The sequence below is a fragment of the Antennarius striatus genome, chromosome 12, assembly GCF_040054535.1.
Source record: "Antennarius striatus isolate MH-2024 chromosome 12, ASM4005453v1, whole genome shotgun sequence".
Classification (NCBI taxonomy): domain Eukaryota; kingdom Metazoa; phylum Chordata; class Actinopteri; order Lophiiformes; family Antennariidae; genus Antennarius; species Antennarius striatus.
In genome coordinates, this window is record NC_090787.1 from 5,529,816 (window position 1) to 5,553,724 (window position 23,909).

The window sequence follows — 23,909 nt, forward strand, 5'->3', positions numbered from 1 at the left end:
AACAAAGTCTTCCTTCATGGATGTGAAGTGTGAGCCCCGCCCTCCACACACACACACACACACACACACACACACACACACACACACACACAGACACAGACACACACACACACACACACACACACACACACACACACACACACACACACACACACACACACACACACACACACACACCATGATTGTGTACCAACAGCGTATCGTCGCCGGACTACCGACCAATGCCAGCAAAGTTCACAAGACTCCTCCCCTTTGGTCACCTTTAGATCAAACAACGACAAAGAACGCTTTGAAATGAACTTACTGTTTCATCGACACCACATGACCCGGGGGGGGGGTAGATGGAGGACGAGTGGTCGACCATCATCATCAATTATTACTGAAACTTCAATAAATAAGAAACCACATCAGATCACATGATGTGAGTATTGTGATCTGATGTCAACAATAAAATAATAAGAAGTAATATGATTATTATTAATAGTAATAACAATAATTAAACAACTCTTTTCTTAACTACATTAAATGAAGACAGAACTCTGAACCGTCTCCTCCTCCTTCTCCTCCTCCCTCCAGATTCACCTCCTCTCTCCTCACAGGAGCACCAATCATCTCCTGCTGCAGCAGAGGACCTCTGAGGATCTGGCCTCCTCCTTCATCAGCACATCTCCAGTTCTTCAGGGACGACTGTCTCATTCATAATTAATGGAGGACGTATGAGGAGGTGTGGGGGGGTGTTGAAGTGGGGGCGTGAGGGGCGCTCCCCCAGAGAGCAGCTCCATGTTGAAACATGTGTGAAACACAGACAACTAGATGGAGGAGCTGCTCCTCAATATATCAGATCCAGAGGAGGAGAAAGGAGGGGGGTCAGACCACCCCCCCCCCCACCCCGAAGGGGAGGAGGAGGGAGTGGCTTCACTCCTGCTTTAAAGGAGCAGACTCCTCCTACCCACCCCTGATGACTGAACCTCTGTAATGAACTGAACTGGAGCAGAGCTGCTGTTTACACACAAAACTGGGTCAGTTCCGAATCCCTCCTAAGCTCCAGACGACCCGCTGCTCGTCCAATCAGAGCGCTCGGCCGGTCCCTCACTCCCGACACGCCCCCACGTGGAGCAGAGCGAGCTATAGAGGAACACAACACTCCTCTAATCCTCTAAAACACCTGAAGAAGAAGGGGCCACGCCCACTTAGGAAACAGGAAATTACATCAGGCATGTGATAAACCGTTAGCTCAAATAGCTTCAGTTAGCATTCACACTTTCTTAGCTAGCGTATCAGCTGATCCGTTGGGTAACATCGTGCACAGATAATGCTAAGACATGTTAGCATTACTTGCTACATAATGTAGCCCCAAGAGGGCACAAGCCAGTGTCTTATAGTGCCGGTCCCAAGCCCGGAGAAATACAGAGGGTTGTGTCAGGGAGGGCATCCGACGTAAAAGTTTTGCCAAATCAATGTGCAAATTGCATATATGACTTCCATACCGGATCGGTCGAGGCCCGGGTTAACAACGACCACCATCGGTGCTGTTCACCTACAGGGTGCCGGTGGAAATTGGATTGAAGAAGGAGAGGAGGAAAAGTGTGTCTGTAGGAAGAGAAAGAAGAGGAACGCCAAGAGTATAGGACTGAGAGTAGTGATGTTGAATGTTGGAACTATGACAGGAAAAGGTAGAGTTTGGTTGACATGATGCAGAGGAGGAAGGTAGACATACTGTGTGTACAGGAGACCAGGTGGAAAGGTAGCAAGGCTAGAAGTTTAGGAGTGGGGTTCAAGTTGTTCTATCATGGTGTAGATAGGAAGAGAAATGGAGTAGGAGTTACCTTGAAGGAGGAGTTTGTTAGGAATGTCCTGGAGGCAAAAAGAGTGTCAGATAGAGTGATGAGTCTGAAGCTAGAAATAGAAGGTGTGATGTTCAATGTTGTTAGTGGGTATGCTCCACAGGTAGGATGTGAGCTGGAGGAGAAGGAGAAATTCTGGTCGGACTTTGATGAAGTGATGCAGAGAATGCCTAGAAGTGAGAGAGTTGTCATTGGTGCAGACTTCAATGGACATGTTGGTGCAGGAAACAGAGGTGATGAGGGGGTGATGGGCAGGTTTTGGTATCCAGGAGAGGAACGCAGAAGGACAGATGGTGGTTGACTTTGCAAAAAGGATGGAAATGGCTATAGTGACTCCTGTCTTCCAGAAGAGGCAGGAATATAGGGTGACCTACACTGCCCGGCCAAAAAAAAAGTCACACACTCTAAATGTCACAGCATTTATTTCTATCTAGAATTGCATTAATTTTTGGTCGAGTTCTTGTACTGACGATAGGAGTCAAACCACTCTGCAATGTCTTCTCCAGCACATCCCATAGACTTTGAATGGGGTTAAGCTCAGGACTGTGGGGGCCAATTGATGTGTCAAAATGATTCCTCACGCTCCCTGGACCACTCTTTCACAATCAGAGTCTGATAAATTTTGGCATTGTTGTCCTGGAATATGATCATGCCATCCGGGAGAAAAAATCCATTTATGGGATTGCGTGGTCATTCAGTACATTCAGATACTCAGCTGACTTCATTTTTTTGCTGAATGATATTGCTGAGCCTAGACTTGACCAACCGAAGCAACCCCTGATAACAACACTGCAATTTGCTCATTGAAACCCAAACGGTGACTTTTTTTTTGGCCGGGCAGTGTATCAGAGTGGAGGTAGGAGGACACAGGTAGACTACATCTTGTGTAGATGGTGTAATCTGAAGGAGATCAGTGACTCCAAAGTAGTGGTAGGCGAGAGTGTAGCCAAACAGCATAGGATGGTGGTGTGTAGGATGACTCTAGTGGTGAGGAAGATGAAGAGGGCAAAGGCAGAGCAGAGGACGAAATGGTGGAAGTTGAAAAAGGAAGAGTGTTGCATGACTTTAAGGAAGGAGTTAAGACAGGCTCTGGGTGGTCAGGAGGTGCTTCCAGATGACAGGACAACTACAGCTAATGTGAGACAGGTAGGAGAGTACTTGGTGTGTCATCTGGAAGGAAAGTAGATAAGGAGATTTGGTGGTGGAATGAGGAGGTACAGGAGTGTATACAGAGAAAGAGGTTAGCTAAGAAGTGGGACACTGAGAGGACTGAGGAGAGTAGACAGGAGTACAGGGAGATGCAGCGTAAGGTGAAAGTAGAGGTAGCAAAGGCCAAACAAGGGGCTTACGATGACTTGTATGCTAGGTTGGACAGTAAGGAGGGAGAGACTGATCTATACCGGTTGGCAAGACAGAGAGACAAAGATGGGAAGGACGTGCAGCAGGTTAGGGTGATTAAGGATAGGGATGGAAGTCTATTGACAGGTGCCAGTAGTGTGATGGGAAGATGGAAAGAGTACTTTGAAGAGTTGATGAACTTGGAAAATGAGAGAGAACAAAGACTAGAAGAGGTGACTGTTGTGGACCAGGATGTAGCAAAGATTAGTCAGGATGATGTGAGGAGGGCATTAAGAGGATGAAGAGTGGAAAGGCAGTCTGTTCTGATGATATACCTGTGGAGGTATAGAAGTGTTTAGGAGAGCTGGCAGTAGAGTTTCTGACTGAGTTGTTCAACAGGATCTTAGATAGTGAGAAGTTGCTTGGGGGATGGAGGAGATGTGTGCTGGTGCCCGTTTTTAAGAACAAGGGAGATGTGCAGAGTTGTGGCAACTACAGAGGAATAAAGCTGATGAGCCATACAATGAAGTTATGGGAAAGAGTAGTTAAAGCTAGACTAACAGCAGAAGTGAGCATTTGTGAGCAGCAGTATGGTTTCATGCCAAAAAAGAGTACTACAGATGCAGTATTTGCTTTGAGGATGTTGATAGAGAAGTACAGAGAAGGCCAGAGGGAGCTGCATTGTGTTTTTGTAGATCTGGAGAAAGCTTATGACAGGGTGCCCAGAGAGGAACTGTGGTATTGTATGAGGAAGTCTGGAGTGGCAGAGAAGTATGTTAGAGCAGTGCAGGACATTTATGAGGACTGTAAGACAGTGGTGAGGTGTGCTGTAGGTGTGACAGAGGAGTTCAAGGTGGAGGTGGGACTGCATCAGGGATCTGCTCTGAGCCCCTTCTTGTTCACTATGGTGATGGACAGGCTGACAGACGAGGTTAGACAGGAATCTTGTTGCAGTCTGTGACTGCATTGGTTCTAGTTTGTTTAGCTTTCATGTTGTTCATTTGATCTCCTCTTTCATCTCTAATCTCCTCACCATATAAAGCCGTTGAAAGTTTAAACAAGCAGTTTTTGGTATTGAGAAGGGAACAAATTAAAAAATGTCAAGCTTAAGACAAGCTGAGGACTCTTCATGTGACACGGTCATCTGTGCTGGGGGTGTTGGTTTTAATGTTCACAGGAACATCATGTGTGCCTGCAGTCCATATTTTGAGTGAGTAATTTACCGATTATCAATGTAAGCTGATAGAGTCATAGTTTGTCTCACACACCCTGATCACACTCACCAGCTCGTGGTGATCAGCTGACAGCTCAGCTCCTCCTTACCTAAGTGTCAAGATCATCTGGCTGTAGATCAGCTGATACCACTACCAGGTGACTCACTGATTAGTGACCCGGGGTTCACTGGCACCAAGAGTTCTAGAGACACCCTGATGCTCAAACGCAGTGTTAGTTATGGACAAATTGTGGCCAGCACAGAAGTCCAACAACTGAACATCCAGGTTATGATGTCATCGCCCACATGACGCCACATGATTTAGCAACATTTGCTTTTCAGTTTGGTCACATAATGTGGTTTTACAGCTACTTAATTGCTTTTAGGGGCGGCAGTGGCTCAGCGGTAGAGCAGAAGTCTTCAGACCAGACATTACCCAGACATCAGCAGTTCGAATCCCACTCCCTCCAGACATCCTCGGAGCATGAGCTGACAGTGGGAGGTGCCAGCTAATCTCCAGGCTACTGCCGAGGCGCCCTTGAGCAAGCCCCCCCCCCCACAAGCTGCTCATTTGGGGCGCACCCCGAAGTCGCGACCCTTCACTCTGCCTCCCCATGTACTGACAATATACTAACCGCATGCCTACAGACCCCTAGTGTGTGTTGTGTTTGTTCAGGGGCCTGTACACAACTTTGTATGCATGGTTTGATACATATATGCATGTCAAAAAAGAGTGTAAAGATAATTTCCCCGTAGGGGATCAATAAAGTTGACTTTCTTTCTTTCTTCTTCTCTTTCTTTTATTTATTCACAGTGATCTTTTCTGCCGACACGCAGGTGATAGAACACATTTTATCATCCCAGGTGTGTCTACAGAGGTGATGAAGGTCATCATTGGCTTTGCATACTCAGGTTCTGTCTCTGTGACAGAGGACAACGTTCATGATCTGCTTATAGCAGCTGACTATTTGCTTATAGATGGCGTTGTAGAGGCATGCAACAACTTCCTGGAAGAGAATCTCACTCCAGAGAACTGCATTGGTGTCCTTCGGTTCACCATCTCAGGTCCTCAAGTGCAGCACAAGGCTCACTTCTTGTTAATGAATGCGTTTGAAGATGTTGTTTCCAGCCAGGAGTTCCTGGAGCTGAGTGTGCAGGAACTCAATGACATCCTTGATAGTGATGAGCTCAATGTGGATGAGGAGATAACCGTGTATGACGCTGCCGTTAGGTGGATCAACCATGAACCTGAGCAAAGAACCTCACATTTACCTGCACTCTTGTCAAAGGTAAGACGACGTTCTGTCATTATGCTTCATTTAAATGTTCAGGCTCAGTAGTTGGCTTGTCTTTTACAGGAAAAAATCATTTAAATTATGAGGTTACCTGGGTGCTTTTACACCTGCAGCTAAATTATATTGTATTGGGGCAAAGTAACAAAAATATATTTTTGTCAGTTAGTTTTGTGATGAGTTCTGTTAATACAAAAATATTTCTAAAGTTAAAACTTATATCAGACTGAAACCGATGGTTTTTATTGTTGATGTCTGTAACAAAAATTTGGAATATCACAATTTCATTCTGTTCCATTCTAATTCTGTTGTTTCCTTTGTAGGCTCGGCTGGCCTTGAGCAGTACAGACGACATCAAGTCTTTGAAGTCCGATCTATATTTGAGCAATAACACTCAGTGTGTGCAAATTCTAAATGATGTCTCGAATCTTAAATGTTTGCTGACCATGGCCACCCCGCCCACGAGATTTTGCTCTAACCTCATTGGTCGTCCTCGTTTGCCTAATACCATTATTTTTGCTATTGGGGGCCGCAGCAGCAACGGTTTAACTAACACCACCGAGGTTTACGATGTCCGTGCTGATCGCTGGTTGGACATTACAGATCATCAGGAAAAGCCTCGTAGTGACCATGGCACTGTCTACCATAATGGCTTCATCTACTCTGTTGGGGGCTTTGATGGGGAGGAGTCTTCAAACAGCGTGTGCAAATTTGATATGACATTACACGTTTGGCTTGAAGCAGCACCCATGAACCACCACCGCAGCCACATAAATGCTGCCGTTTTGGATGGATATATTTACGTATTTGGAGGTCGTGATAGGGTGTGTCGACTGAGAAGTGCAGAACGTTACAGACCTGAGACCAACCAATGGAGTCTGATTGCATCCATGCATGAGATGAGAAGTGATGGTGGTTGTGCAGCATCCAATAACAAGGTGAGTGAAGTTACAGAGTAGTTGGAAATAGTTATGGAGTTGTTCTAATACTGACACAAAACATGGATGCATTTAAGTTGTTCCCTTAAGCTTATGTGGAGTACACGACATGCTGGAAGTTATTCAATATTTGTACAAATAAGAACTCTTGAATTACATAAAAGAAAAGAGAGAAGAAAATGAGAACCTGGGGCTTAAGCCAAGAAAAGTGATTTTTGTTAACTGCCCTTTTCCTCCTTTTCTGTCCAGATTTACATTTTTGGTGGTTCTAATGGGGAATTTATCCTCAAAAGTTGTGAATTTTATAGTCCAGAGTTCAACCAGTGGACAAGCTTCTCCGACATGAGCACCAGACTCTGTGGATTTGGTATCATGTTGTATGGCGACCTGATCTTTTTGGTGAGTAAATGAGCTAACCTATGCTACGGCTAGCACGTGATTTGACCTAACAGAGCTAAGTGCTTCACAATATGTTGAATTTGATTTGCACACAAACACTCACACGACTATTTCATTTTCTTATGATAGCTCGGTGGCTACAATGGCCATACATATTCAAGAAGCGTTGAGACCTACAACCCGCAGACCAATGGATGGTATGAACGACCCCCCATGTTGGGCGCCCGCCGCAACTTCGGCACTGGAGTGATTAATGACAAGTTATTTGTCATGGGGGGCTTCAACGGCACTAGCCCCACCAATGTGGTTCAGTACTATGATGCAAAAACTAATAAGTGGAAAAGAGCCTGTCCGATGAGGACTGCTCGCTGGGGTCTCAGCTGCTGTGTGGTCTCCAATCACCCCAGCGTGAACCAATACGCCACCAGTCGTGACAGCTTGCCACGATTCAGGGATGTGTAAAATGTGGAGTCTTCACAAGATCTTATCAAACATTTATGAACTCCTCTTTCAGCACAGTCTCGCCCAGTACCACAAGCCCCCTTGGACAGAACTTTGGGTTAAATCATACATTTGAGTAAGACTTGAGTTCTTTTCCGTTAATGAAGTAACATCACTGTAACTTGCGGATTTGGATAACTTGGAAGATTTGAATTCGATTTAATGTTGTCAAAATGACATGAATTTTTCCCACAGAAATTTTTCTCACAGAATCAGGCCAGGACAATCATTTAACATTCATTCATCTTGAAGACTCATCCCAAGAACTGCAGGACCTTCTTGAGACTATCAGGCATACGCCATTGAACCATTGCTACTAGTTCTGGCCTAGTCGTTTTCTATCTTTCCAAGGGCCGTGACAAAGCCAAGGAAAGTCACTCTCCTGCTTTAACATACACAAGTGGTTCTCCAACATCAGCTGGAGAACCTGGCATATATGGAAAACGTGAGGGTCGAAGACCAAAATGTTCTCTAAGTAGACAATGAGTATCAGAATGTCTCCTTGTGAGGCCTGCAGCCTCTCTGCTCTCATGTTCCAGTGTTCCATCCTTATGTCTGCACTATGTACCAACCTGTAAAGCCAGATGACCTACTCTGTCCTCCTTGATCTCACCTCGTGCTATCTCCTTTGATCACTCTCTGCGCTTTGATCTACGGATCTTTCTTTACATCAAACAGGTGATTTGATCTGCGGTCTTTGTTACAATGTTCAGACTAACCTACTTACAGAAGAACAAGCGCAATTAAAATATAGATATTAATATTATTAATGATTTAAAGAGGTTGTTTATCATTTACAGTGCTCATAACCCATTGAACAAATTCATTATAATGAGCTCTATGTCTGTTGTAGCTGTTGGTAACCACATGACTCAACTTACATGACAAATGCTTGTAGACCCATCTTCAACTCTTTATTCACTCTCATTCACATGTGTTACATGTTCTGCCATGCCGGCGTCTGGTCTCATCACACTCTGTACCATATCACTCCACCCACTCGTCACATCAGCACAACAGTATAAGTGCACGGGACTATATACTACAGTTAGCATTCACACTTTCTTAGCTAGCGAAACAGGTGACGCGTCAAGTAACATCGTACACAGGTAATGCTAACACATGTTAGAATTACCTGCTACATGCTATCTGGAGGCGGGGCCGCCTCATCTAGAGGAGTAGGGGGTTAATGAACTTTAATTTAGTGTTAGGTTCAGGATAAATGTTTATTACATCTTTAATATTTACATGTTTACATCTGGTTCCTTCATAAACATGAAAACATTTCCTACAGTGCACCAATCAGCTGCTAGCGCGCTAACAAACAGCCTATAAAATAAGGTGGCTAGTGTAGCATATGCATGTGTATATTGTCATGGCAAGACAATATTAAATAGGCTCGATCAGAAGATTCGGGTTCGGCTCTAAGAGTGTAGAGAGGAAGAGACTGAGATGGAACCTTTGGTTTGAAAATGGTACTTTTTTTTTTTTTAAAACATAAAACAAAGAGAATGGCTATTCACAAAAAAAATTAAATTTCAAACTTAAATTAACTCTCAAGTAAAATCTCAATGTCATCAAATGAATACATTCAATGAATACATTCAATTCAAAAGTTCAATGAGCCCACTCAGTTTGAGTTCAGACCATGTGCATCAGGAGTTCAACAAAAGGTCAGCTTGTCCACAACACTGATGGTTGTAACCACAATGATTTGAGGCGGTACAAATTTTCCAGAGGGTTAGTGTCCAAAGTGAGGGAAGGGAAATGTGTGTGAGAGTGTGTGTGTGTGTGTGTGTGTGTGTGTGTGTGTGTGTGTGTGTGTGTGTGTGTGTGTGTGTGTGTGTGTGTGACAGACTGCAAGGTTCAGTTCACAAGGATTCGGTTCCTAGTTCCTCAGCTCGCCATCCAGCCTGGCCTGAATAAAAAGCAGCAGGACTAGTTTCAGTTCTAGGTGTACACCACCTTTATATTTACACACACACACACACACACACACAGTGTATCTGAATCAAATAATGTAGGTCGCATCACAATTAATACTGTACAATATTAAGTTTGTCCCTTTTAAAAGTGCTTGACCGAAGTTGCACATACATACATACATTTGGAGAAACGGGCATTACAAGCATGCCAACCCCATTGTACACATACAGCTTAAAGCTGTTAGCACAACTCACCAGTTCCGCAGTTAAACGAACTTCATGGCTTTGTTTCCTGCGCTGGTCGTCGGCTCCCAGAAGTTGACGTTCAGTTAACAAGTTGACACAAAGTTTCAGGTGCTGACACAGCGAAATCAGAACTTTCATCCTGCAGACTGTTGCTAGGAGACAGCTACACGATCCGAATGAACTTTTTTTCCAGAGGGTTACATTAGCTTAGCTTCAGTCCTGTTAGCATGGTTATCTTCGTAACCCCTTAAAGCTGTAACCATGACAACAGGTAACTGATTGGACGGTGGTTGACCGTCAGAATCCCACGACTGATTCTGATTGGTGGATTCTTCTGGATGAGTCAGCATCACCAAATACGGTCATGTGGGTGTGGCTTAATGTAACAAACGTAGTTCTTAAGATGAACGCCTTCAACGCTCGAGTATTGATGAACCGATCTGTGACGGCGTCACGTCAATAAAGTTTATGGTGTAAAAACATTTACAGGCTGTATGAATGCAGATCAAATGAATGAAAATTTGCAAGACATGTATGAATTCTGGGTATTTTTGTAGTCCTTTTGGTGTCCCGGCTGGGTGAGTGGGTTTTTTTGATTGCCAACACTTTTTTGAGGATTTATATATTTTTTGGGTAATTAGTTTCTAAGGGCCTGATTGGCTTAGAGACATCCTAAGCTCCTCCTCCCTCAGGCTGCGGTCCAATCGCTGCGTCTCGGAGTCTAGGACGAACGGGAGCGGTCGACATGCGACGGCGTCCAGCGAGTCGGTGAGGTCGTGTCTCAGGGACAGTAGACACTCGCTGTTCCTGGAGGAGCGCTCGATAAACTCCGCCCTCTGCTGTTGGTCCACAGCCAATGACAGACGGAGGTCGCTCACCTGAGGGGGGAGGAGCCACAACAATGTCATGAGCGTCCACTTGACAACAGGGCGTGTCCTGCTCTTCTTCTGTGGTGATCTCACCTGGTCCTCCAGCTCCCTCACTTTGCTCCTTAGCCGTTCTTCTTCTGTGGTGTCCTGAGCAAACACAGCATTAAACACACACACACACACACACACACACACACACACACACACACACACGAGTGTGTCTCACCTGAGACCTGCTGCCAATCAGCTGCTGTCTGATCCTTGAACGCTCCGCCTCCACCTGAGGAACAAAAATGTCTCCGTTAGAGCAGGATTACTGATCATCGATTAGTAAATGATCGATCCAGCTGTGAGGGGCGGGGCCGTCCTTCTGTGGGAGGCGGGGCCGTCTCACCTCTCCCAGCGTGTCCCTCAGGACGTCCCGCTCCCTCCTCAGCTTCTCTTTCTGACTTTCCAGGTGAGAGTTCTTCTTCTTCAGGTGTTTCTGCTGCAGCTCCAGTTCAGCCACCAGACGCTGGAGAACCAGCAGCCGGTCCCCCCCGGCCTGAACACGCACACGCACACACACACACCTGTTACAGAGGAGGAACAAACATCAGACCTGCCTGAATGGACCAATGGGACGGACCTTGTCTGAGTTTGGCCCCGCCTCCTGGCCCTGCTCCAGGTCATGTGACCTCTGCCTGTAGCCAATCAGGGACGCCTCACTGCTCTCCAGTGCCTCCTGCAGGCGGCTCCGCTCTGCCTCCAACTCCTGGGTCTTCTGCCTCAGAGTGAACACCTTCACAAATCAGGAGGGACGTGATGACATCACAAAGCCCCGCCCCTGCTCCTAACCATCTGATTGGTCAGCAGCCAGGGATGTTAGACATGTTTCGTACCTCCTCCTTCTGTCTCAGGAGCTTCCTAACCTCCTCCTCCTGGTTCTGCTCCTGCTTCTCCTGGATCTGCTGGGCTTTGCTCTTCCACTGCTCCTGCACCTCCTCCACTCTCTGCTCCGCCCTCTCTTTGGCCCGTCGTGCTTCCTCCAGCTCCTCCACCATCTCCCTCCTCCTCCTGTCCAGGGCCTTCACTCTAGCTCTCAGCTCTTCAGCTGCCTCCTTCTCCTGCAGCAACTCCTCCTGGACCTTCTGCAGGTTCTCCTCTCTGATGTTCTCCTCCTCTCTGATTTTCTGCACCTCCTTCTGCAGGTTCTCCTCTCTGATGTTCTCCACCTCCTCCTGGACCTTCTGCAGGTTCTCCTCTCTGATGTTCTCCACCTCCTCCTGGACCTTTTGCAGGTTCTCCTCTCTGATGTTCTCCACCTCCTTCTGGACCTGCTGCAAGTTCTCCTCTCTGATGTTCTCCACCTCCTTCTGGACCTGCTGCAGATTCTCCTCTCTGATGTTCTCCACCTCCTTCTGGACCTGCTGCAGGTTCTCCTCTCTGATGTTCTCCACCTCCTTCTGGACCTGCTGCAGGTTCTCGTTTCTGATGTTCTCCACCTCCTTCTGGACCTTCTTCAGGTTCTCCTCTCTGATGTTCTCCACCTCCTCTTTCTTCTCCTTCAGGGTGTTCCTCAGTTGCTCCCCTTCAGCGTGGCTCTCCTGAACCACAGGGAGGAGAACATGAGACGTCTGGAGGAACACCTCCCTGTAGCTCCATACCAGTTAGCTTAGCTTAGCATCACGACTAAAAACAGATTGAGCAGCTAGCATAGCAGACAGACAGACAGACAGACAAGTCTCCTATGTCGTACCTCCAGGAGGACTTTCAGGTTGGTCACCTCCTCCAGCGCCGCCCTGAGGCCCTCCCTCATCCTGTGAGACTCCGCCTCCTTCTCCTTCACTTCCTGTGTTGCACGCTCACGGCTCCGCCTCAGATCACACACCTGACACACACACACACACACACACACAAGGCATGTTTATTTTTACAGCACAGTTCATACACAGGCGACGAAATATGAGAACATTTAAAAGACAAAAGGGGATTAAAACAAGACAATAAAATATCAATAAAAGAACAATTCAAAGAAAAAGGCAATTAAGCAGGCGGATAAAATATTTAATCTGAAGCTAATGATTAAAATAATGCAGATATTCAGGAAAATGCTGCAGTGAACAAAAATGTCTTTAGGCCTGATTTAAATGCAGTGACAGTAGTCACTGCATTCAGGTTGTCAGTTTGTTGAGGAGCATAATAACCAAATGCTGCTCCAATTTGTTTGGTTCTGGTTCTGAACACACAGTAAACCTGTCCCAGATGACCTGAGGGGTCTGGAGGCTTCATAGGGAATTAATAAATCTTGCATTTATTTTGGTCCAAGACCATTTATAGATTTGAAGACCAGCAGTAAGATTTTAAAATCTCTCCTTTGACTCACAGGAAGCCAGTGTAGTGATTTAAGGACTGGTGTGATGTGGTCCAGTTTTCTGGTGTTTGTAAGGACTCTGGCGGCAGCATTTTGGATCAGCGGCAGCTGCCTGATTGATTTTTTATGTAGACCTAAAAGGACACCATTACAGTAATCTATCCTACTAAAAATGAAAGCATGAACAAGCCTTCCTGTGTCTTGTTGAGACAGAAACTCCTCGATTCGAGCAATGTTTTTCAGGTGGTGATAGGCAGATTTATTTATAGCTTTTAAGTGTCTGGTAAAATTCAGGTCTGAGTCTATAATTACACCAAGATTTTTGGCTTGATTTGTAGCTTTCAATGACATAAAGTCAAAGTGAGCACTGACCTTTAACCTTTCATTTTTGGGGCCAAAAACAATCACTTCTGTCCAGTCTGGAGGAAATTTTGGTCCATCCATTCATTGATTTGATTAATACAGTTGTTAATGAAAGGGACTCTAGTCTTGTGATGACACTGAAATGTGAAGTTGTGTGATGTCTGCATAAGTGTGACAGGAGATGTTGGTGTTCCATGATCTGAGCAACGAGCAGCATGTAGATATTAAATAGAAGTGGTCCCAGAAGTGTGTCTTTGATCTTTGTTCACACACACACACACACACACACACACACGCACGCACACACACACACACACACACACACACACACACACACACGATAGCTCATATGCTAACATGCACAGTGCTACAGGTAGCTTTGTGCAGCTAGCATGTTAGCATCAGAAACACACAAACACACCTGTGTCTGCAGGGAGCTCAGGTTCTCCTCCATCAGCTCCACGATTTGCTGCGCTCCTCTCAGCTCCTCCTGGACATCCCGTCTGCTCCTCCTCTCCTTCTGCACCTCCCCTCTGAGAGCCGTCACCTCCTCCTCTGTCATCCTCAACGCCCGCTCTTCCTCCTCTTGTTTCCTCTGCGCCTCCTCTGTGATGGTCATAAGTTCCCTTCCGGTTCTCCTCAGCACCTCCTCCGTCTCCTCCATCTGCCTCCGTTCCTGTTGCACCTCCTCTCTGAGAGCCTCCACCTCCTTCTCCTTCCTGGTTAACTTCTCCTGCATCTGCTCATTCTCCTCCTGTTTCTTTTGTGCCTCCTCTGTCTTGACAGCCAGCTGGTTCCTGGTCCTCCTCTGCTCCCCCTGCGCCTCCTCTGTGATGGTCATAAGTTCCCTTCTGGTTCTCCTCAGCACCTCCTCCATCTGCCTCCTTTCTTGTTGCACCTCCTCTCTGAGAGCTTCCACCTCCTTCTCCGTCCTGGTTAACTTCTCCTGCATCTGCTTGTTCTCCTCCTCTTTCTTTTGCGCCTCCTCTGTCATGACATCCAGCTGGATCCTGGTCCTCCTCTGATCCTCATGCGCCTCCTCTGTGAGCGTTGTCATTTCTTTTCTCCTCTGCACCAGCTCCTCTTGAGCTTCCACCTTTGCCTCCTTTTCCTTTTGCACCTCCTCTGTCAGTGCAGACAACTCCTTCCTGCTCCTCCTCAGCTCCTCCAGTATCTCCTCTCTGCGGATCAACTCCTCCTTGACCTCCTCCTCCTTCTGCTGCAGCACCTGCACCTCCTCTCTTAGAGCCGTTCCCTCTTCCATTCTCCTCCTCACCTCCTCTTGCACCTCCTTCTTCTCCCTTTGTTCCCTTCTCAGCTCGTCTCTGAGAGCTGTCACCTCCTCCTGCAGCTCCTCCTTCTCCTGCTGCTCCCTTCCTATCTCTTTTGTCAGCCCAGACACCTCCTCCCTCCGTTCCCTCACCTCCTCCTGAGCCTGATCTCTCTCCTTCTGCATGACTCCTCTCAGAGCTGTCACCTCCTTCTCCCTCCTCTTTAGTTCTGCAGACAGTCGTTCCTTCTCCTCCTCCAGCCCTCTCTCTCTGCACCTCCCTCTCTCCTTCCACTGGAGGAGCTGACCCTCTGCCTCCATCAGTCTCTTTTGCTCCTCTTTCACCTCCCTCAGCTCCTCCTCCAGTTCCCTCATGTGTTTGTCTTTACTCCTCTGCATCTCCCTCTGTCCTTTCATTTCCTTCTCCTTCTCCCTCAGCTCCTCTTCCAGGAACCTCCTCCTCTCCACATCTGCTCTCCTCAGCTCCTCCATTTCTCTCCCCTCCTCCTCCCTCTCCTCCAGAGCCTCCTTCAGCTGCTGTGCCTCCTCTTTTCGCTCCTTCAGGATGTATTTAAGGTTTGCCACCTCCTCCGCCCTCCTCTCCTCCTTCTCCCTCAGCTCCTGCACCTCCTCCTCCAGCCGGTCGTGGGTGTCTTCTGCCTCCTGGGCTCTCCTCCTTGCTCCCTGGGTCTCCTCCTGGGCTTTCTGCAGCTCCCTGGCCTGGGAGGAGATCTTGTCCTCCTCTTCTTTGGCTTCTCTCCTCCTCTTCTCCAGGAGAACCCGGGTCTCCCTCAGCTGCGCTTCCAGCTTCTCCACCCTACCCTCCTGGTACTCCAGCTGGCCGACCACCTCCTGGTGCTCCCTCGCTCCCTCCTTCTGCTGCTCCTCGGCACTCCTCAGCAACTCCTTCAGCTGCTCCACCTGCACCTCCCTCTCCTTCACCGCGCCGATCTGTCGCTCCAAGCTGCGCTCCCTCCGCTGCACCTCCTCCTTCAGCTCCTCACACTCCTCCTTTGCCACGTTCAACCTCAGGTTCAGGAGCTCCGTCTCCTCCTCCTTCTCACTCAGCTTCTCCTCCTTCTCCCTCCGGTCCTCCTCTCTGTCCTCCTCCAGTTTCCTGTTCTCATGTCTCAGTCTGTCGATCTCCTTCTGTGCCTCCTCCACCCTCCGTCTCCATCTCTCAGCCTCCTGTGCTCCTTCCTCCTTCAGGTGTATGATCTCCTCCTCTTTCTTCACCTCCTCCTGCTTCTCCTTCGTCTTCGCCCTCTGGGCCTCCTCCTCCTGTCTCTCTTTCTCTGCCTCCATCTGATGGATTTTCTCCACCATGTGTCTCATTTGCTCCTCCTTCTCCGTCACCTCCTCCGTCAGTCTGTGCACCTCCCTCTGTACCTCCACCATCTCCCCCGTCAGGCCCTCAAAGCGCCTCCTCAGCACCTCCACGTCTCCATCCTTTGTCCCTAGCTCCTCATTTAGAGCCTCCCTCTCTTTCTGCCAAGCCTCCTTCTCCTCCTTCCTCTCCTCTTCGTCTCTACTCCTCCTCGTCTTCAACTCCTGCACCTCCGTCACCAGCGCCTCCGTCTGTCTCCTCAGGTCGCGATTCTCCTCCTCGCTCCTCTCTCTCCTCTCCTTCTCTGCTTCTCTCCCTGCAGTCGCTCCGTCCAGCGCTCCTCTCAGACACGACACCTCTCCTACAGAACACAGTAGCGGTACAGTGATCTCCTGCTATAACGCGGTTTACTTTTCAAGGTTTCGCTACTTCACCGATTTGCATCGTGCATTGTGTTCTGCATTCTGATTGGCTAAAAAGTCACTCCGCTTCTTCTCTACCTGTGCGTCAATAACGTTGCAGTTTAATATGTACATGTAGGTAAAACAGCTTGCCAAATTTACATTACGTACGTGCAAATTCTCTTGCAATTTAGAGTTTCTCTAAAACCCATAATGTCGACAAAACGCTCTGGACCGACAAAAGCACCTGTGGCAGGACCCAAAAGGCAGCGGAAGATGCTATCTATCGCAGATAAAGTTAAACTTCTGGACATGCTAAGGGAAGGTAAAAGCTATGCGGCTGTAGGTCGGCATTACGGAATTAATGAATCTTCCGTTCGTTCCATAAAGAAGGAAGCAAAAAACATAAGGACGACAGCAGCAATAGGTTTTAATAAGGATGCAAAAAGGGTTGCAACTGTCCGCAACAAGACCATGATAAGGATGGAGTCTGCATTACATCTGTGGATTAATGACTGCAGGAAAAAAAATATTACATTGGATACAAAAAAGAGCGACAACAACTGCCTATCACTATGTTCTTCCCCCGAACAAACACACCTGCACCGCGGGCCTGAAAAGAAGAAGCCCTGCAGAGCGGAGTCAGGATGCAGCGACTCAGTCTGAAGAGCAGTGAAATACACCTGAGTCACTATTTGTCCAACTGTACTTTGTATTTTTTTCACAATCATTTAAATTTTCTCCTGTTTAATCCAATTACTCGGGTCGCGGTGGGCGGTGCTAATCTCCGCAATTTGAAGCCTTCTGTTCACATTGATGATTAAAATTATTATTTGACAGTACAGTACAGAAGTTATTTGTTGAAAAAATGTTTCTAAAGTACTTTTATTTGTGAAACAAATGTTTGAGCCTTTAAAATGGTTTGTTCTTTCTTTTCAATGTACATAGAGTATTTAATTGTATAATAATTGTAAAAAAAAAAAAAGGTTTCTACTTCACGGATATTGCCTATCACGGGTTCTTTTTGGAACATAACCCCCGCGAAAAACAAGGGATTACTGTACTGGAATAGTACTACAGTAGTAATAGTACAGTAGGTGAAACTGGCACCTCCATCAGGCCAGAGGAGGAGCAGCAGTGTGTTCTGACCTTGTAAGGTGTGTTTGGCCTGCTGCAGAGTCTGGAGGTGCGTCTGGAGCTGACACCCGTCCACCTCCCACTGAGAGAGACGCTGCTGCTGGAGCGCCCCCTGCTGGTGGAGAGACGCCGACACACACCTGAGCTCCTGCACCTCCTCCTCCAGCTGCTCCTGCTGCCTCCTCAGGCTGCCCTGCTCCTCCTGCAGCCTCCTGCTCTCCCTCTGCAGCTCCTCTTCTCGTCGGCTGCTTCTCCTCAGCTCCTCCAGCGTCTGGCGCTGCTGCTCCTGCGCCGCCTTCAGCTCCTCTCGAACAGAGGCATGCTGGGAGCTCAGCTGGTGAACACACACACACCCTGGTGGTACTCTGGTGATGCAGCTGGAGAACGAGGTGATGTCTCCTCCTGGTTACCTCCTCCAGCTGAGCTCCTCCTGCCTCTCTCTCCTCCATCAGGGACACCAGCTGTCTGTCCTTCTCCTCCATCTGCCCCTCCACCTCCTCCCCCCTCTGTCTCAGCTGCTGGATTAGATCAGCATCCAACTCCGTCTGTGCTCTGAAGGACCACAAGAACAGACCAGATTACATCCTGGATTAAAAATCAGATTAAGGGTTTACACTCTGGATTAAACCACAAATAGTCAGATTAAAGGGTTTACACTCTGAATTAAAACACATGTAGTCATATTAAGGGTTTACATGTCAGATTAAACCAGACGTAATCTGATTAAAGGGTTTACACTCTGAATTAAAACACATGTAGTCAGATTAAGGGTTTACACTCTGAATTAAAACACATGTAGTCAGATTAAGGGTTTACACTCTGAATTAAAACACATGTAGTCAGATTAAGGGTTTACACTCTGAATTAAAACACATGTAGTCAGATTAAGGGTTTACACTCTGAATTAAAACACATGTAGTCAGATTAAGGGTTTACACTCTGGATTAAAACACATGTAGTCAGATTAAGGGTTTACACTCTGAATTAAAACACATGTAGTCAGATTAAGGGTTTACACTCTGGATTACAGGGTTGCCATGGAAACCAATCCCACCTCAGATGGCTACATTCCATGCTGGTTGTCTGTCGTTCCCTCTGCAGAGACCTGACCTCTGACCTCAGCGTCTGCAGCTCTGATTGGCTGTCAGACAGTTGGCCCTCCACCTGGAGACACAGACAGGATGAGGTCCGGGCCCCTGAGGCCTCATAACCGTCCCCCGGTACCTGCAGCAGCTGCGTGTTCAGGTCCCTCTTGTCGGACGCCAGCGCGGCATTCAGGGCGGCCATCTTGTCCAGAGCGTCCCGCCCCTCCTCCGCCTCCCGCCTCAACACACACTCAGAGGAGGAGAGACGCGACACACACTCCCTGGACTGAGGGCAGCAGAAAGCACAGATTAACCCCACCCCCTTCACCATCCATGGCGCCCGGCGGCTGATATGGATGGCGGTTAGCTAAGCCTAGCATTAGCCTAGCCTAGAATTATCTTAGCCTAGCATTAATTTTGCCTAGCGTTAGTGTAGCAGCGTGACAGTGCCCACCTCCTGCAGCGCGTGTTTGGCGTCAGCAGCTTCCTCCTCTGCTCTCTGCCGCTCCAGCTGCTGCCTCTCCATCGCCGCCTGCAGGAAACACAGAGCAGTGGAGCCACCAACCGTCATCCAACATCCAGCATCCGACAAAAAAAAAAAGGAAAGTGGACGGAGGGACGGAGACCTTCAGGGCGTGGAGCTCCGCCCGCAGCAGCGCTTCCCCCTCCATCAGTTGGATGTTCTGCCTCACCTCCGCCTCCACCCTGGAAGACGACTGCGTCAGACAAAACCAGAACCTGGACCCCCGGTGGGCGGGTCCTAGACAAGCTCCGCCCCCACGAAGCGTACCGGGAGTGTGTGTGAGCCTCGAGCGCCCGGCTGCTCTCCTCCTGTCGCGCTCTCTCCCACCTCAGCCTGTCGTTCTCACTCTTTAGCTCCGCCTCTCCCGTCGTCACCTCCTCCACCCGCCGCCGGAGGGAGGAGACCAGCGCCCGCTCCCTGAGACACACACACACACACGTGTGTGTAGCTGTCCAGTGTGCCCAAACACTGTGTGTGTGTGTGTGTACCTCTCCAGTGAGTCCAGACAGCATGATGTGTGTTCCTGGTGTGTGTGAAGCTGCTGCTTCTCCTCCTCCAGATGTTCCAGTCGTTGCTGCAGAGCTGAATTCTCCTGGTTTAGTCGGCGCAGCGATAGCTCCGCCCCCTGCCACACACACGAACATGTTGGTGACCTCTGACCTTTGGCCGGGCGTATCTGGTGTGTGTGACCTCTGACTTGTAGGGTGTCTTGTGTGTTTGTGACCTCTGACCTGCTGCTCCTGCCGCGTCCACTGGAGGGCGCTCTCCGTCCGGGACAGCACCTCAAGCAGGGAGGACAGGTCCAGACTCAGGACGCCGTCCGGCGCCACCAGCAGAGACCCACTGCTGCTGCTCAGCACCCTGGACTGGAGACACACCACACTGACCCTTTGACCTCTGACACCCCCCCTCCCCACACACACACACACACACACACACACACACATACACACACACACACACACTCACCAGCCTGACCACAGCCTGGCTGACGGACTGCAGGCTCCTCTCTGTCTCTCGGTGTCTCTCCTCCTCTCTGTCTCTCTCCTCCCTCTGACGGACATCTGCCTGCAGAAGGCGACGGAGCTCCTCCTCCCTGAAGAGGAGGCGGGGTTCCACAGGGCAACAAGTAAACACACACAACAACAACCAATCAGGTGTGAAGAAAAGTTTCACTTTTCTACTGATGTATTCTGTGTTAGCAGCCAGAGTGGCCCCTTTAAGGACGTAGTCATGTGACCGAGGCAAGCATCTCCACAAAAAATAATGGACATTAAAGTTAACCATAAAGACATTTTACCGTTGATTTAGACGTGAGACTTCCGTCTGGTGAAGGAGCTTCAGCTCTGAAAGCTCTTGCTCCCTCTCCTCCCACCGCTCCCTCCTTTCCTGCTCCTTCTCCTCCCACTGCTCCCTCCTCTCCTGCTCCTCCTCAGCTTGCTCTAGCTCTCTTAATGTCATGGTCCCCAAGATGAAAGAAGAGGTGAGAGGAGGAGCAGATGAAGAGGAGTCAGCAGGAGGGAGGGCCAGGGTGGAGGACAAAGGAGGAGTTGATGGAGGGGGAGGGAGGTAAGAGGGGGGAGGCGCAGGAGGCGCGGAGGAGACAAGTTTGGTTGAAGGAGCATTGAGTCTGACAGAGGAGGAGACGGAGTGGCAGCTGGAGAGGAGAGAGGAGGAGAGACGGGAAAACTCCGAGCGAAGCAGCCAGAGATCCCTACGAGGAGAAGGAGGGAGATCAGTTTAATCCAGATGAAGGTTCAGTTTCACTGTGTGAACCTGGATTGTTTCAATGTGTGAACCTGGACTGTTTCACCGTGTAAACCTGGACTGTTTCACTGCGTGAACCTGGACTGTTTCACCGTGTAAACCTGGATTGTTTCAATGTGTGAACCTGGACTGTTTTACTGTGTGAACTTGGACTTTGTGACCGTGTGGTGCCGTCACCTGTCAGCGGCGGTCTTGACGCTGTGACACTGTCGTTTCAGAGCAAGCACCGCCCTCCAGGCGGACAGAAGCCCCGCCCGCTGCTGAGCCTCCTGATGTGATCGACGCTACAGACACAAACCAATCAGCTGACGGTTCATCACAAACACACCATCTCCTCCAGACCAGTGGAACCGTTCTCCACACCTCCTTTTCTCTCTGGAAATCATTCTCCCTCTGCTCCGCCTCCTCCCCAGCTCTCGTCCAATCATCTGCCAGCTTCTGGAGGTCCTCCCTCAGGGCCTGGTTGACCTGTTCGGATTGGCTGAGGTGTTCCCGGAGGAGAGTGTTGGTGTCAGTCAGGGCGACTGACCTGAAGACAGAGGCACCCAGGTGAGACTGACCCCGCCCACACACACACATACACACATACACACACACACACACACACAAACACACACACACACACACACCTGTGTTGTTCCTCCTCCAGCCTGATGATGGCGCTCTCCAGAGAGTCGCGGTGTTTTTCTCTGATCCTCTGCTGCAGATCAAACACAACTACACCTGGACTACTGCAGTAATGATGGAGTAGTACGAGAAATAGAAGTACCAGTAGTAGTAGCAATATAGTAGTAGTAGTAGCAGTAACCATATACTAGTAGTAGCAATAGTTGTATAGTAAAAGTAGTAATAGTAGTAGTAATAGTAGTAGTAATAGTAAAAGTAGTAATAATAGTAGTATTAATAGTAATAGAATAGTAATAGTAGTAATAGTAATAGAAGTAATAGTAATAGTAGTAATACTAATAGAAATAATAGTAATAGAAGTAATAGTAATAGTAGTAGTAATAGTAATAGTAATAGTAGTAATAGTAATAGTAATAGTAGTAATAGTAATAGTAGTAATAGTAATAGTAGTAATAGTAGTAATGGTACCTCTCTGTTGAGCAGCTGCATTCCTTCGTCCTGCAGCTGAATCTGTAAACGTTGACACTGATCTTTGTACTGTAACACCTGCGGACAGTGAGTACTGTTAGTATACAACCACCTGGTCACGAAGTACTGCTGCTCCTGTCTACATGGAGGAGGAGGAGGAGGAGGAGGAGGAGGAGGAGGAGGAGGAGGAGGCAGAGGAGGAGCGACGTCACAAACCTGTACATGCTGAACACACACATCATTTCTCACCCGGTACCAGGATGGAGCGACCCCCCACCTGCCACACCTGTCCTTCAACCTTATTGGCTGAACGAATGCCCACCCCCCCCTCACCTTGTCCCTCAGCTGGTGGATGAGCAGCGTCTGTCTGGCTTCCCTCTCTCTCCCGTCCCTCAGCCCCCTCCTCCACTCCCTCATCTCCCTCTCCAGATGCAGAGACTGGGCGAGCGAGGGCGACACTGCCTGGCAAAGCTGGAGAGAGAGACATACAGTGTGAGTCGGCCTGGAGGTCACATGACCGAGTTGGCCTGGTGGTCACGTGACCTCCTCCCCCGGCTCCCCCCGACCCCTCCTCACCCTGTCTTGCAGAGCCCTGCTCCTCGACTCCAGCTCCTCCTTCTCTGCTCGGCTGACTGCCAGCTCCTCCTGCAGCCGACACACTTCCTGTTTAAGGTCCGCCTTCTCCTGCTGCCAACCAATCAGCAGCTCTGACTCCATGATGTTGACCGGGTTGGCTCCGCCTTTAGGGATTCTGGACAGAAAACAGCAGATCAGTGGATCTGGGATGGATGGAATTAAAACCTCTGACCTTCATAGATAAATACATTTTAATGTCACCGTTCTACCCACCTGCCCCTGCCCCACCCCCCCAACACAGAGGCTGAATGGAGGGACTGTTGTTTAGGTGACAATTCAGTATCAAACAAGTCAAAGAAGCAAACAGAAAGGCGTCAAAACAGGAAGTCATACAGACACCACAGACAGATTTGAGGGTGTGTTGCCATGACACCGATAGTCCTACATTTTAATGTGGTATTAATGAAGCACATAATCTGCGTTGTAACAACTCTTGAGTCCTGAAGGAATAAAAACCCTATGAACTCCTGATAACATCTCAGTTTACACACTTTAAACGTCACATCTCGTCTGTGACGTCACTCCAAGGGAATCTAAACTCCTTAAAGTCTTTAAAGAGGTGTCGCGTTACATGACCCAGATTATCAGTTTATAATCTGCTTGAGTTGAGCGTTAATCCCGCTGTCAAACTGCAGACGCAGCAGAGCTACATTAGCCTGTTAGCTAACAGCCAGAGACACCGGGGCCGGAGCGGAGGTTCTACCGGCAGACCGGGAACGGACCTGACCGGAGGCTGTACCGGCGGACCGAACCGGAGGTTCTACCGGCAGACCGGGAACGGACCTGACCGGAGGCTGTACCGGCGGACCGAACCGGAGGTTCTACCGGCGGACCGGGACCGCTCTACTCACCGCTGATGGACCGGGTCTCCCTGACGTTGACGACCCGTTGGGAACTAACTCCAGTCAGCCTGTTAGCAGCAGGAGAACAAACGCGTCATGATGACGTCATTCCGTCGACGCCGCGGCGCGAGCCTCTCCCGTTAAAAACGTTCTACAACCGCGAGACACACAAGCTGTCCGGTTCACGGGGCTCGCGCCACCTGTTGACACGAACACATTCAAACACTGGCGCACAACCTGTGGCAGCGGAAACGGAAGCCCCACGTGACCAGAAACTCACTTCGAGTTCCGAAAGACGTCATTTCCACAGCGACGCCTGTCGGACGGCGTGTTGCGTTCAGGGCCGGTCTTGGTGCGTTCGAGGGCTCAAAAGAACGACGCAATTGTAATACGTTAGAACTTCTTATGAGTCATTCTAGAGAACTAAAAATAAATTCTGTACTCCAAAGAAATTATATAATTTATTTCAGTTGAAAACAGAAAATGTTTGATCAAATGACTATTTTTAATTATAAAAGCTGCTTTATTAAAAACAATAACACATC

At 48.6% G+C, this 23,909-nt stretch overlaps 1 protein-coding gene across 4 annotated transcripts; it reads right to left on the reverse strand.

Annotated features, from left to right (window-relative positions):
• Positions 1-8,430: 8,430 nt before the first annotated feature.
• On the reverse strand, positions 8,431-23,614 carry si:dkey-230p4.1 (trichohyalin). Of its 4 annotated transcripts, none has more exons than XR_011037673.1 (26): positions 23,374-23,614; positions 22,463-22,637; positions 22,220-22,357; positions 21,887-21,964; positions 21,421-21,491; positions 21,155-21,320; positions 20,969-21,075; positions 20,325-20,738; positions 19,994-20,120; positions 19,756-19,890; positions 19,513-19,649; positions 19,292-19,441; positions 19,128-19,206; positions 18,956-19,033; positions 18,471-18,787; positions 17,827-17,968; positions 17,429-17,750; positions 13,703-16,239; positions 12,304-12,435; positions 11,447-12,151; positions 11,194-11,346; positions 10,960-11,109; positions 10,792-10,845; positions 10,659-10,712; positions 9,706-10,574; positions 8,431-9,443 (listed from the first exon to the last, which is right to left on the reverse strand). XR_011037673.1 is itself a non-coding variant. In XM_068329037.1 (26 exons), exons 2-26 carry the CDS (start codon positions 22,601-22,603, stop codon positions 10,341-10,343), a joined length of 6,561 nt encoding a protein of 2,186 aa, XP_068185138.1. In that variant the 5' UTR covers positions 22,604-22,637; positions 23,374-23,614; the 3' UTR covers positions 9,578-10,340. The 4 variants fall into 4 exon arrangements, 3 of the variants coding, with proteins under 3 accessions (XP_068185138.1, XP_068185137.1, XP_068185136.1); XM_068329037.1 differs by lacking the exon at positions 8,431-9,443 and having other exon boundaries at positions 9,578-10,574; positions 18,471-18,580; positions 18,641-18,787; XM_068329036.1 differs by lacking the exon at positions 8,431-9,443 and having other exon boundaries at positions 9,578-10,574; positions 11,477-12,151.
• Positions 23,615-23,909: the final 295 nt, after the last annotated feature.